At 47.8% G+C, this 14,935-nt stretch overlaps 1 protein-coding gene and 1 long non-coding RNA gene across 5 annotated transcripts in view; one reads left to right on the top strand and one right to left on the bottom strand.

Moving 5' to 3' along the window:
* LOC125704402 (NACHT and WD repeat domain-containing protein 2) overlaps positions 1-14,935 on the top strand; it is a 37,688-nt gene that overhangs the window by 13,629 nt on the left and 9,124 nt on the right. For 2 of the 4 annotated variants that reach the window (XM_048969883.1, XM_048969882.1), the window contains exons 3-5: positions 1,034-1,122; positions 10,005-10,121; positions 14,609-14,812. In XM_048969883.1, coding sequence (XP_048825840.1) covers positions 1,034-1,122; positions 10,005-10,121; positions 14,609-14,812 — 410 coding nt within the window. Of the gene's footprint in view, positions 1-1,033; positions 1,123-10,004; positions 10,122-11,577; positions 11,710-14,608; positions 14,813-14,935 lie in introns of those variants that run through there. The other 2 variants (XM_048969885.1, XM_048969884.1) reach the window with 2 other exon arrangements.
* On the bottom strand, positions 9,558-11,373 carry LOC125704409 (uncharacterized). The gene is made up of 3 exons (XR_007381112.1): positions 11,261-11,373; positions 11,040-11,158; positions 9,558-9,780 (listed from the first exon to the last, which is right to left on the bottom strand). It is a non-coding gene; the product is annotated as an uncharacterized LOC125704409 (long non-coding RNA).

The raw sequence follows: 14,935 nt of genomic DNA, 5'->3' as shown, positions 1-14,935 counted from the left end.
CAAAGTGTGTTAGTTCAGTCAAAACCTCTCCTACTATCACTCCAATGTATTTGGATGATGGGTAATCAATACCTCATTTAATGACTAATTGTTAATTAACTAATTGAACTGGTGGTGAAATTTAACAAATATATGGAATGATTAGGGTGCTCCTGAGGGGAGGTTTGGGAACTAAATTCATCTATTCAGAAAACACAACAAATCTTGTTTTTTTATCGTGTTACTATTCACTTGAATATATTGGAATATTAAATTGTGTTAAGTTGTTGAGCAAATATACACTTACTTTCCAGATAAATAGCATTTAAACACTTTCTTTGATGGCCTAAGACTTTTGCACGGTACTGTACATATATTGTATGTAGAAATGTACAGATGTGTGTGGGCTGTATTGGACTGGATTCATAATGGAAGCATTCTCCCTGCTTTTTCTGAGTAAAGCTTTGGCACTTGAAGCTGATTCATGAAGGCATAAGGTAGCTCGTCTAGCTTCTCCATCACCATGGTCCAGAAATCCCCATGAGGAAGGACAATTTCCTTTCAGCGCTATTCAGTTCTTCTCCATACGTTCCTCCGCATTCCCTCGTGAGAATATCTTTATATTTTCTGCGACACCTCAGCTGGTGACAGCTATCTGCAATCACTAGGCTGCACTCTGCATGCACATGACGCTCACTCTGGGGGGGGCGGATATCTCACTTTCCAAAGGCTCGCTCTAGCCGAGTGTGACACCAGGCCGACTCTGACTGTGCTCTACAGTCTTTTGCTCAGACAGCTAAAGAGACTCGTGGGACCTCTGAAGGGGTGAATGACCCCCCTTCCTCAAACTCAGCCCTGATCTTAATCTATTAGATCTTTAGTCTTTTGTTGGTTATGGTGCAACCTATAGAAATTCTATAGAAACGATGTGTGTGAGAGAGACACAGCAGACTGTACATGCCCCTGCCGTTCAGGATACACCATCTGCTGTGGTCGTGTGACTGTAACATCCTGTGTATAATTGTCCTCCCGCCCCCCTTTGGTCCCCATGCAGACACAGAGGCGGAGAGGAACGCCCTAAAAGAGCATGTCTACCCAAAGCTGCGGGACTTCTGTCGAGAGAATTATGGGATTGAATTCCAGGTAAGGTATCTGTGTTTCCCTTTCCCGGTGTGTGTGTGTGTGTGTGTGTGATATGTTGACAGAATTAGCAGCTGCTTTTCATTTATTTCATAAACGCGACTTTATGAAACATGACAGACCGCAAACTCGCAGGAAAGGTTGTCAGGCTGGCTTACAGCTTCTCAGTCAGCTCTCCACAGCCCTCAGCTTGTCACCATGACCATCCAGTAAGATGATTAACGCACACTAGACTAAACACACCTCTGACATCACAGTGTCACAGGCCGACGCCCGCCCCTCCCTCAGGGGGGGTGGCGGGTGGTGATCAGCGTGTTGTGCGTCCTGACAGGGCTACCAGCTTAATCTGTTCTGGGAACAGTGCAAATTATGAGCAGTCAGTGACCAATATGATACACTAGTCTTATTTATGGCGCTTGATACACGTCCATTCATCTTTTGACCACTTTTAGCGGACTGGATCACAGTGGAGAGTAAAGCCCACCCCAGGTACAAGGTTGCTGTAAATATACAGATGAGATGCCAGTCTATCACAGGGCAATTTAGAGACACCAATTAGCCTCCCTGGATGTCATTGGGCTGCAGGAGGAAACAGGAAAACCGATAGACTGCAGGGGTGGGATTCAAACCAACATTGCAGGAGTAGTGAGGTCCCCCACTGGGCCAGCATGTTACGTAACATATCTCGAAGTCACTGCAATTATATACACGGTATGAAGATGAACCTACATAAATACAAACACAAATAATCAGGCAGCATTTTATGTGGAAAAAACAGGTAATCAAACAGGATGTCATATAAGAACCTACTAGTATTTCATATAGGAACATCCAATTAATGTAATGTAGTAATGAAATACAGATAATCACACAGGATTTAATATACAGAGAATCATGCAGGGTTTAGTATAAGAATATACAAATAATCAGAGTATGTATATACAGATAATCATCACACCAGTGAGACTTAACCCACAGACCTGTAGGTGCACTGGAGGCCAGAGTGAGGGCAGATCCCCAAGTGCTACTTGATGCCTCGCTGATAAGATGGTACCTGAGGTTGTTAAGTGAATATATTAGCATGAATCCTTGCAGGCTCTGATTAATACATTTGCATTTTAAATGTGTCTAGAAGGGTGAAGCTGTCTCAAAAGTCTACAGCTAGCTGCTTCTGACACACCAACCAAATAGAAGCGACTTGACTTCTACTTTCCAAAGTTTGCATGAATATTAATCACCTGATTCAATTAAGTTAATCTCAGTTCACATTATTATGAAGGTCTGATGAAGCTCCTACTTGAAAATCAGTGCAGGAATCCATAAAATACATTCATGCCATTCAGGTTACTTGAAAGCATCCTGGGAATTAAAACGGAACTGGAATCAGGTGAGAAAGCATGTTGTGCGTTCCTGCACAAACTCTGTAATTGATAGGCTCTGTTACCATGAAGGCGTCTCCACGAATCCTGAGCCTAAACCTGAGGATTAGCAGATGCTGTGCTGTTAATAAAATGTCACAAAAGACTTACAGCTCAAGCAAAGAGCTCAAGAGATGACGTGGTGTGGCTGTCATGAAATAATAAGTGCCCCCCCTGTGCGCTCTCACTGGATGGGCTCCCCAGTGTTCCTGCTTACCCCACACCCTTAGATTCGGGAATGGTAAGTGCCCCCCCCTGTGCGCTCTCACTGGATGGGCTCCCCAGTGTTCCTGCTTACCCCACACCCTTAGATTCTGGAATGGTAAGTGCCCCCCCTGTGCGCTCTCACTGGATGGGCTCCCCAGTGTTCCTTCTTACCCCACACGCTTAGATTCGGGAATGGTAAGTGCCCCCCCTGTGCGCTCTCACTGGCTGGGCTCCCCAGTGTTCCTGCTTACCCCACACCCTTAGATTCAGGAATGGTAAGTGCCCCCCCTGTGCGCTCTCACTGGCTGGGCTCCCCAGTGTTCCTGCTTACCCCACACCCTTAGATTCGGGAATGGTAAGTGCCCCCCCCTGTGCACTCTCACTGGCTGGGCTCCCCAGTGTTCCTGCTTACCCCACACGCTTAGATTCCAGAATGGTAAGTGCCCCCCCTGTGCACTCTCACTGGCTGGGCTCCCCAGTGTTCCTGCTTACCCCACACCCTTAGATTCGGGTATGGTAAGTGCCCCCCCCTGTGCGCTCTCACTGGCTGGGCTCCCCAGTGTTCCTGCTTACCCCACACGCATAGATTCGGGAATGGTAAGTGCCCCCCCCGTGCGCTCTCACTGGCTGGGCTCCCCAGTGTTACTGCTTACCCCACACGTTTATATTCGAGAATGGTAAGTGCCCCCCCTGTGCGCCCTCACTGGATGAGTTCCTCAGTGTTCTTGCTTACCCCACACCCTTAGATTCGGGAATGGTAAGTGCCCCCTGTCCGATGGTAAGTGCTGCCTGTCCGCTCTCACTGGATGGGCTCCTCAGTGTTCTTGCTTACCACGCACGCTCAGTTAATCTGTCAGATTCGGTAATGGGCTGCCTTATGAATGCAGCTCTCTTCTATGAGCCTCATTTACCAATCGTGATATTACATTACTTCCTTATTTCAGTATCCAGTCATACAACATTAATCATCATCATACTGACACACTGCTCACAAGTGCCTTAACTATGATGCCACCTGCTGGCTGTCGTAAATAACTACAGAAATTAATTTGCCAGGGTAGCTTTTTTACTTGTAGCCCCCTTTCTGTGAATTTATCCCATTTCTCCTCCCACACTCTCTCTGAAAACATTACTATGAAGTGTGCCCCCCACCCCCCCCCCCCCCCCCAACAAACACACGCACTGGGGAATTGAGGTTCCTCTCTCAGACTCCATTCTTTCTAAATGGGATTGAAACAAACTGCACGAGATGTGGGCCCTCAGCTATGGCCTCATACAGTCAGAGAGACACATGCTTTCCCACTTAAGCTGGATTGGGATGGTAAGGGGGTAACATAAAGGGTAGATGTGGGCTGCTCTGCTTCTCTGTACAGTCTCCCAGATCACCCTGCAAATTCATCATCCTTATCTCCAGTGCTACCCTTTGACACAGTTTTATAAAAAATGTTCCTTGTTGGGTTTCCTGAATCCTTGCTACCACTTTCCCATCAAAGTGTCACAGTCTGACCTCAATCCTCAGCTCTACGCACAGACACTTCCTGTAATGCTTAAGCGTCGCAGGAGCTAATGTTCAGGGCCCCTGGACAGCACTTGCTGTTGAAATTGAGGCTAATCTCCATCACTGCCTGTGAAGTTGCAGTAGCTGTAGATAGCTAGAATTAAAGCACCCTCATTACAGTTGCAGCAGGACATGCTGTCTTTCCAAGGGAGCCCCAGGGATAACAGCTAGCTGGGCATCAGACACCAGAGAAGGAGAAGATCCAGGGCCTGCTTGATGACATCATACTCCACATAAACAGGACTGAATATCTTTACAGCTCTATTACTGAGCTTCAAACAGGGCTCTTTCAAGTATCGATCAGAACAGCAAAGGTGTACATCTCAAACAGCTTTCAAGCACCGGTCCTCTTTCAGCAAGGGATCATTTACCCATGAGAACTAGACAAGACATCTGCCTAATGTATTTCAATTTGTCAGATATTTAAGCGATTCTGAGCATGTTAATCCTCTTCAAGTTAATCTCCCCGCTTGTGTGAGGGGTATGTTCCCTTCTTTGCTTCTCACAGACATCCAAAAACCGGCACTTTCCTCACGAATGTTGGGGGGATGGTGTTGCAATGTTTGTCGCTGTTTCACTGCCCTTCAGGGGGCTGTAAAAGCACTCATTGAACACAAGGCCTGTGTGTGTGCGATCTTATGCCTTTTGGGATGAAGATGCGCCCACGTCTTCCTTTGGGAGTATCAACCAACGTGCAGAGGGGCGAGCCTCTGATTTAAGATGCCCCCACTTCAACGGGAGTCCTTTGTGCATGTTCTACACGCTTCCGCAGAGACTTAGTGACGCAGATATATGAGCTGCCCCACCTAGCTGGCTTGCCGGGGGGGTCCGCAGCTTCCTTTGCCCAGGTGCAGACTCTGTGCCCCCCTCCCCAGCAGAGGTCAGACCTGGCCTCATTACACATAGGGAATGCACCTCCCCAGCCTGGAATGTGGGACAGGTGCCATTACTGTAATGTGACTGTTAAAAATATTGCCTGCCGAGGCCACTATATTCTTGCATTTTAAAGACCATATGGACTCCGTCCCCTTGAGCTGGTTTGCAGGAGGGGCACAGGCTAGGGATTCGGGGGATTCATTTAAGACTGAATAGAGAAGATACCCCCCTTAGAGGAGGGCAGTGAGTGTACCTGCGTAGTTTAAGTGGGTCTGCATGGCTTTGGCCTGGGACTGTCCCAAGGTTAGCATCACGGGCTAATTCTGCAGAGACACTAACCACATCACAAGGCTGCCGCTCTCTCCGCAAAGACACTGTCATTCTCAGGTTCAGCGTAAACATGATAATAGTCTGTACTATAAGCCGAAACTCCTCAAAATGTAAACAGCCTTCAATCCATGCAGGCTGCAAATCCTAAAAGACAAGAGCCGTCACTCACAAACTGAAGTAGAATGGGCATGTAGCTTGAAGAAAATATGTACTGATTACTGGATTATACCAGTTGGTTGGTCACTGACATACAGCGTAGATGGCATACTGTGTGGTGTCTTGCTGTGTTTGCCACCTTGTGATTGGGCGCTGTTGGTGCTTGTATCGTTATTGTCGCTGTCAGCCAGAGCACATGTTCATTACGATCGCTGAAAGTGACTGCTTTCCGTCTCCCATGGCGACGGCCTTCACCACAGCACACATTTCTCTACTCACTGCAGTCACATGTACAGCAGACCTTGGGTGTTTGTTATTTGCTGAACCAGTGCTATTTTTAAATTAAGCGGCATTTTTGGTGTTGTTGTTTACTGTGAGAGTCGGTCATTGAGGACAAGGGGGTCACGTAAGGATCATGAAACCAAACACAGATTCACCATGGAAAGAAGCAGGAGACAGAATTCTGTACTGCAGTGCTTAGGGGGAAGGGGAAGATGGCTTCTGCCGTTGAATCTCTCCATCCGTCAGCCTGTTACAGAGTCTGCTGCCTGCAATCACATTACCTACAGCTCCTCTGTCACAGTGAAGATGCCTAATGTCTTCATCTAGATTTTAATTAGACAGCTTTGTTTTGCAGCCATGCAGATAATAAACTAACCGCCTGTACCTTTTCATAGACGTGCAGTCCACTGTCCTCCAGCGATATGTTAACATGTTACGGCCCCCAGGACAGGGTTAAGTAACTGGCTAGAATGGTTATTGAGCTGGTCAGCATGCTTAAGGAGCTAGTCAACATGGTTAAGTAGCTGGTCAGAATGGTTAAGGAGCTGGTCAGCACGATTAAAGAACTGATCAGCATGGTTTATGAGCTGGTCAGCATAGTTATGGAGATTGTTAACAAGGTTAAGGAGCTGATCAGAATGGTTAATGAACTGGTCAGCATAGTTAGGGAGCCACTCAGCTCTGGATAAATATGTTAGTCAAGTGCCATCAGGAAGACAACGCTGGTGACTGGGGCTGTAGACAGTGTAGCCTCTTCCGGGAGGCAGTATTTAGTATGAACTGAGAACATGCGGAGTATAACGATCCTGTAGTGCTGTGGCAGTAAGGTTCCAGCAGCAGAGTGAGCAGACAGTCGGCACTGAGGCCTGCTGGGATCCGCCGGCTGGCCCATCCTCTCTCAGCCCCCGGGGCTCCTATTGATTTTTGTACCCACTGCCTCAAGGAAACATTAACTTCTGTGTCGATCGTGCTCTTCTCACTGAGATAGTCCACCGGGCCCCGGCAACCAGAAGCTCCCCCCCCCACCCCCGAATGGCCTCTGGGCAGGTGATAAGTTGGGCAAATGCAGAGGGAGCTGAAGGTGAAAATGAGGCAGAGTGCTGTTTTAGCAGAGAGCAGGTCCTTCGGGGAAAGACGTCCTGCTCCAAGGTGCATGGGGATGCTTTCACAGATCGTCCATGCCTGCTGTGAACAGGACTGCCCAAGGCTGAGCTCCCCAGGCATGACAGTTTACATGCAGAGGATGTCTTACAGTCTCAGCAGTGACTCCTTTACATGCCACATCTATACATTCATATCTGTACCTGTTTAATTATCATCTCTTCTTTTAATTTATTTGAAGTCTTATATATTCTGCCCTTTTCCTAAGCCTGTCTCTGTAACATCTCAGTTCAGTAGCTGACCATCTTATTTCAGCTCTCACATTAAGAGCAGTCTTGGCAGTTCTTAGGTCACAGTTGTGCTTCATTTCAGTCCTTCTATACAGGGGGGTCAGCAGCCTCTTTGTGCTGAGGAGCACAGCTGTGTAGTCAGCTCCTTTCCAAGAGTCCTTTCCACTCTTGTCAGTCAAGCCAGAGGGCCCGCCTCTGAAATGGGGCCCAATCCACTGCCAGCACTTCTTAAAAGAGATACTACACTGCTCCATCTGCCAGTCAACCTGAGGGCTCCTCCTCCACAATTGGTGACTGCACTCAAAACCACTCCCACAAGAGCTGCCAGTCAACCTGAGGGCTCCTCCTTCACAATTGGTGACTGCACTCAAAACCACTCCCACAAGAGCTGCCAGTCAACCTGAGGGCTCCTCCTCCACAATTGGTGACTGCACTCAAAACCACTCCCACAAGAGCTGCCAGTCAACCTGAGGGCTCCTCCTCCACAATTGGTGACTGCACTCAAAACCACTCCCACAAGAGCTGCCAGTCAACCTGAGGGCTCCTCCTCCACAATTGGTGACTGCACTCAAAACCACTCCCACAAGAGCTGCCAGTCAACCTGAGGGCTCCTCCTCCACAATTGGTGACTGCACTCAAAACCACTCCCACAAGAGTTGCCAGTCAGACTGAAGACATCGGTCAAGACCTTGTTAATACATTGAACCTACCCTATTTTTAATGCTGATCTTACTATTTATAAATACAAGGAAGGAACTATTACATCTGCCAGGGCACCTTGAACGAAATAGACGTTTGTATTGGTAAATGTGTTTGTTGCCTTGGTTGTTAAATCCTAAAATAGACACTTCACTGCTCCTTTGAATCTCCTTGGTATACATGGTATAGTGTAACCCCAGAAAGCGGGATTGATTTCACTGCATAGCTCAATCCACAGATCAGGACTGAATTAACCTCAGAAATATTTACTTTACATGCACCATAACTCAAAACAGAGTTTATGGGCTTAGTTAAAAGCTAATGAGGTGAAGTTTCCATAACTAGTCTTCCTAATAGCAATTGCTTTGTTTAATATTTTTGATTAGACAACACTGCTTATAGAGTGGCATGCGGTCAAAGTGTTTGTCTAATGACAGCAGTTAGCAACAATGTTGATGGTGCTACAAGATGGAATCATAGTGAATTACTTTAAAGGATAATGAAATGTAACTGACATATGGAAAAGTGTGATTTTAGGTTAGCTGTAATTTCATTTCTGGTTTGTTTTCTCAAAAGTGGAATCACCAGAATCATAACTGTGATGTTGGCACAGTAGCAAAGAGTGTCTGCACTATTCTGAATGAGAATGAGTCTGTGAATATTACCCCACACGTGCTAAAGACTGTAACTGATTCAGGGTATGGCGGCCATTTTCCCATTTCCCAGGAACTTCCGTGAGTGCATTTGCAATCAGAGTCAGAGGTAGTGAGGTTAATGCTACAAATAAATGGAATGTGTGGAGCTCATATTCTCAGGGGCAGAAGGCAAACGTGACCCATTTAGAGAAAAGAGAACATGCATTCCCATACAGGTCATCTGCATCTCCCAGCTGAGGGCAGCACTGGTCCCCAGGGACACCATTACGGCTCTCCCAGCAACAAATACTTCACATGTTTGCCGCTGAAGTCTGCGTGGCCTGCCCCTCCCTGACGCAGAGAGACGATCGCTTGGAAATTAATTTCAGGTGTTGGCAGAGCGCGCCGTAATTGAGGAGGTGTGGTGGGCCTGGGGGCAGGGCAGGTTAGCGCTTTCATTTACAGCCCAACAAGCCCACTTGGAAGCCGCTCCCCCTCCTTACCCAACAAAACTGTAGCCCAGGGCGTCTCGGCGGGATAACAGAGTGACAGAACAGCTAATGACCCATGCTGAAATTACAGCACAACCTGTGAGGCCTCACCAGAATCTCAGTCTGAGATCCTGGGGGGGGCCTTACCCCCTTCACTTCTGCCAGCTGGTCCTTGAGCTCTTTTACGCATGGTGTCCACCCTTGTGGACAGCTTAGTTAAGGCTGTTTTTGGAACCACTGGATCTGTGAAGAAGCACAGCTGCGGATGACCGGGTCTCACCTAGGCTCCTTGGAGAAGGCGTGCAGTCAGCATAGCCTACGAAATCTGCTATAGCGTAGGAGGGCCTTCTAATAAAATGGATCTGATTTTGATAATTCATACACAGCAGGGTAAATGTGCATTATATTCAGCGAGTTCAGCACTGAATGGCAGTTCTGTGATGCCGGGAGGCTGAGCTCTTCGCCCACAGTGAAGGATGAGTATCGTTGTGTGTTTGCGCGCTGGCAGGACATGTGTCAGGCCTGGCGTGGTGCTGCTGAGGTCACGCTGAGGCCTCGTGTCTGGCTGCTTCTCTCCGCTGAGGCTCGGCCAGCCGTTGAGTGGGCCTGACCCACGTGCTGGAAGGTCAAACAGAAAGCTGAAGTTCAACATTAACATGAGCATTTTACACCTGACTGCGCACCTTCCGGCTTTTTATATAGAAAACAACCCCCACATGTACAGTGCCCTGTTCTCTTGGGGCCCCGTGGACCCGTCTGGATTCAAATAGATGTTGGCTCCTTGTTTATGTGGCCAAATCTGACTGAGTGCCCCCCATACCACCCATGTGTCTCTTCCCCAGGTGGTGGACCTGTACTGGGGGCTGGACCCTGATGAGTGGGACAGCCCAGAGCTCCAGCAGATGAGGATGAAGATGCTGGAGGAATGCTTGAAGACCTCCGCAGGTCCATGTTTTGTTGTGGGTATAAGACGATATGCTTTTACGTCCTCCCCCCGTGATGCCCCCCTCCCCGTATCCTGTCCCATTGTCCATAGCACTCCACTGTGGCGTCTGGTCCCACAGTGTCTCCTGAGCCTCTGTCCAGTGCTGTTTCCTGCTTTTCCTAATTTTTCCCCTAAAAAGGGCTGTAACAGTAACTGGCTCTAACCCCCCACCCCACCCCCACCGCTACCTCAGAATGGACTGTGTCGTCTTCATGGGGATGAGAACAAAACATCCAACCCCCACTACCCCTTGTTTTTAAACATCTCACTGCAGCTGCATCCCAGCCACTTAATACCTGCTGCAGTCCGACCCACTATTCAGTATGGGGTGGGGGGGGCAGCAAAAACTGTGAGTAGAGGAATCAGAACCCTGCAAAGGTTTCGAGGTTACAGATGTGAAACAGGCAATTTTTCTGAGGTTGTTTCACATGACAGAGCAGCACTGGGAAGCACAATTTCCTGGTGAAATTGATCCCAACTGATTAAAATGTAAATGTGCTGTGTACAGAGGCAGGTGGCACTGTGACTGGAGAGCTACCAGTGCTCCGGGGTCAGGGGTGCCCCCAAACAAGACCCCCTCCTCTGATCCCTAGCTGAAACTCTAAGGCTGACTCTAAATGTGCTTCTGCATTAAATAGCATTTTACACAAAGTAGTACGGCTTCACAACATTTGCATGACCCATTATGCAAATGCACACAAATATGTGTCCTGAATTAAATGAAAACATTTAGTTGTGACATGGGCAGGGCAGTAGAGGGGTTCATCAACTGGTCAGCGCTAGAATTATTCTTCCTATCAGAAATGACACTGAGGGCAAAGCTTATGCTGTGCAGAAAGAGCATTGACATGAGCCAGCTGAAGTTACCCTCAGCCATTGAGTGCCTCCGCACCTGTTACCCTCGCCTGCTCGCGTACCAGCCGGTGTTCAGTCCCCGTGTGGCACACGACAGATGCAGGCCGTGGCAGCAGGTCCCAGCAGCATGCGTGTCATGTAAGCAGCACCTCTCATCTGTCAGACACAATGAGGCCTCTCCATCTCTCTATCCCATCTGTGCCATCACTCCTTAAAAATTCACACTCATTTTATCCATCTGTCCGTGCAACTACTTACCTACGCAGGGCACATCCTGGACAGGGCACCAGTCATTTAATGCATAAATGTAATCTGGCCTTGATAAATCATGTTCCCCGCTATCTCCATCTCCTCAATATCTATTCTTCCACGGTTCTAAAATCAACAAAACTGCACAGTTCACATTCAGATACAGCAAGTACCTCCTCCCCTCCTTTCCCCAAGCAAGCCCCACCCCTTCACCCCCCTCCTGTCGCCAAGCAAGCTGAACCCCTTACCCCTTCCCTCCTTTCCCCAAGCAAGCCCCACCCCCTCATCCCTCTCCTCCAATCCTCAAGCAAGCCTCGCCCCCTCACCCCTCCCCTCCTGTCCTCAAGCAAGCCCCAGTGCTTCACCCCTCCTGTCGCCAAGCAAGCCCCTCCTCATCACTTCCTTCTCTGGCTGGCTGACTGGACTCTGGCCCGGCCTCAGGGAGCCGCTGAGAGATGGTAAGGCAGTGCAGGGTCCTAAAATGGGCTGTCGTCAGCAGGCGTGTGTGAAGCTCCAGTGGAGCATGTCAGTCCTGCTGAGTGTGAGTCCTGCTTGTCTGCTGCTTTTGTCACCTGCCTTCTTTTAAGCTGTTGTTCACTAGACACATAATATCTATCCATTACTTTCAGCTAGATATTTCGGTATCACACAATGTCTTCATGTTTTGCCAGTATAAAATGATACAGCCATTTCTGATATGGTTTCATTTAAACATTAATCCTTCCAAAAAAATCCATAAAAATTATTTCAACTAATTATTATTTCAAAAATTACATTAAATTAATTTTAAAAAACACCCCCATAAGGGTTGCTTAGGGAGAACACCATACTTCATCAAAAACCTCTTAAGTTAAGATGGAGTTCATGTAGTGAAAGAATCCCATCGCATGTGAGATGAGGTCATAGGATGACCATAAGCTGGACACCTGCTGTTAGAGGAACACCATGTTGGATCCTCCACTGGGCTGAGGCTATGCTGCGAAGCATTTGGCTGAAACATCGACGTGGGGCAGGATGCAGAATCAGTGCTGTTTTGTTCTTTGGTTCAGACTGGTTTAGCCACTGACAGGAAAAAGAACAAGCAAACCTGGAGCAGTTTGTGCTCATCTGCAGGGATGCCGCCATCATCTTGGCTGCATTTCAAACAGCCAGCGTTGACAGCAAGCCAGGCGGACTGGGCCAATGGAGTCATCTCTCAACTATTGGGAACAGCGAGTGTGTGTGTGGGGGGCGGGGACATGTTTTTTCTGGATCGTCATCCATTGTGACTGTGTGTGTGTGTGTGTGTGTGTGTGTGTGTGTGTGTGTGAGAGAGAGAGAGTGTGAGGGAACAGAGGCCAAGGCAGAGGCCCGTTGCCCTGACAATGGCCCAAGCAGACGAAAGCTGCCACGTTTCTTGGTGATTCCCTGCACCCCATCCCTCCTCCTCCGTCGTTAATAAGACTAATCGCTGCAGATTCACGTCTGCAAGGTACCGAAGAAGCAAAACAGCAGGAAACAGCCCTGCCAGCACCACGGCACCAGAAAGGAAGCAAAAAAAGCTGTCAACAAGATGTAAACAAAAATGTTTCTTCAAAGCTGCAGTTTTCCTGCGCCAAGAAGCTGTAGTGTAGTATTACGCCATTAAACCACTTTGCTGTTATTGACTTCCAGCTTTCGCTCTAGGGAAGGCAGGGGTGCAGGACTTATTCTTGCATATTTTGTCTAACAATAAGGTTTGTTACAGCTTTCATACCACAATCAAGAAGACTTGTCTTTTCCACATTCAGCTGCAGAAATGCTAAAAATAGGAAAACTTGATGGACTGTCTTGGATAATCAACACAGGCATCCGTTAGACTTCATCTCAGAAAGAGAGATAACCTCATTTTGACAGCCTTTGTCAACACCTATTGAAAAGAAGCGTTTTTTTATAGCGTACACATGGTCCTGTGAGTGAGTTCACTGATGTGTGTGGGCTGACTCATTAACATGAAGCTTGCCTCCCAGGATCTTTATCCCATCGACTAAGAAAAGCAGCGTGCGTTTCGCATTGACGTCCACCCAAACGGCTGCCGGCATCTCTCCATTTTAAGAACGCATCTCTGCTTCCACGCCAGCGAATGTGTGCACACAGAAAAATAATAGCTCGACACCTCTTAGGCGGGATTGCTTTTGATTTCACGGCTATTGAAAGCCTCATATACCTCAGAAGCGGTATTGTCCTCCTAACAAAAGTAATGCGCCAACCATAAAGAGTGACTATTTGAAGGTTATTGGCGGAAAAGCAAAGAAAGGAGAAGACAGAGAATCAGAGGGGATGTTTCAGACATGAAACAGGAATGTGATTGGCAGTTAGAGTAGAGCACATGCATTGTTAACGGCCAAGGTTACCTGGTTTTCTACTACCCCACTCAACTGAACTAAACTGGAAAACACTGCCCCCTTTGCCCTTGTTCCTCTGCATGCTGATGGTCATGAGGCATGCCATATCAAACACACCCTCCCCTGCAAAGCAGGCCTGCTTTTCAAGGTCACTGAGGGCATCACACTCTGCCATCGGCATTGAGGTGTGAGCAATTGGGCAGTCTAGAGGATACATGGGGCTGGTTGAGCACGATGTGCTTCAGCCCGGAGGGTGAAAAGACCTCCAATGTTTTGTCAAGCTTCAACACAGCCTCCGAGCAAAATACATGCCCAGCGAGATTTTGAGATGTGGCTTTGGGTGACTCACACTGAGACCAAAGGTACCCTGGTGAAGAACAGGTTCTGAGTCAGAACTTTAGGTACTTCACAGGGCAGGATTATCACTCCACTGCAGCAGGTGGCACTACAGCAGATTTGTAGTACAGAAGTACAACGGCTGCCTTCAAAGCCAGATGTGCAGAGTATTCCAAGTTGCCGCTGTGAGTCGCATTCTTCACTCTGCAAAGGGGGGCTTATTTAAGCATTTTTCTCGCTTCTCTGTCATGGTGGAGCCAGCTATGTGCTGTGTGAAGGATCCCCTCATCTCACTGATACAGTCTCCTTTGTTAATGCAGCCCAGCTTTGAATGTCCTCATTCTCCAGTTCTCATTTTCAGTACTGTCTTTATCTTTCTCTAGGTGGAATTCCAAAAATAGTATTATTGCCAAGTGGACAGTACTAATGTTGCTCATAAGCCTCAGAGCACAACTAACAGTAATTTTCATGTAATAGACCAAAGCTACATTTCTTATATAATCACTGGCACAGTTTTGGGTTTTGGCTGGTCTACACGTCTTAGTTAACCCCTTAATTTTTAGTCTGGTTATGGACAAACGCTTACACTGCTCACAGTTTCTCATCATATGTCTTTATTTGACCTGCCCTGTCCACTCTCCCTCTTTGTCACCAACAGGGGTTGGTCGGTGAGAAGTATGGCAGCATACGTGTGCCAGGGGAGGTGGAGTCAGCCGAGTTTGAGATGATCCTGGACGCCGCCGTGGAAGTGGGGCTGGATACACATATCCTGGAGGAGTGGTACTGCCGGGACGAGAACTCTGTCCCGCCTGCCTACTACATCAAGCCCAAGGCTCAGATGCTGAAGAACTACCAGAATTCGGTATGCAGTGCCATTGAGAACAAGAAGGAATCAAAGCTTGCTTAGCTTTGCAGCTGCACGAGGACTCTCCCGTGAAGGAATTAGCAGAAATTACAGTGTTTACTGTCACAGTAATCAACAAAC

This window comes from Brienomyrus brachyistius, chromosome 12, assembly GCF_023856365.1.
Source record: "Brienomyrus brachyistius isolate T26 chromosome 12, BBRACH_0.4, whole genome shotgun sequence".
NCBI lineage: Eukaryota > Metazoa > Chordata > Actinopteri > Osteoglossiformes > Mormyridae > Brienomyrus > Brienomyrus brachyistius.
This window is presented reverse-complemented; position numbering and strand designations above follow the sequence as displayed.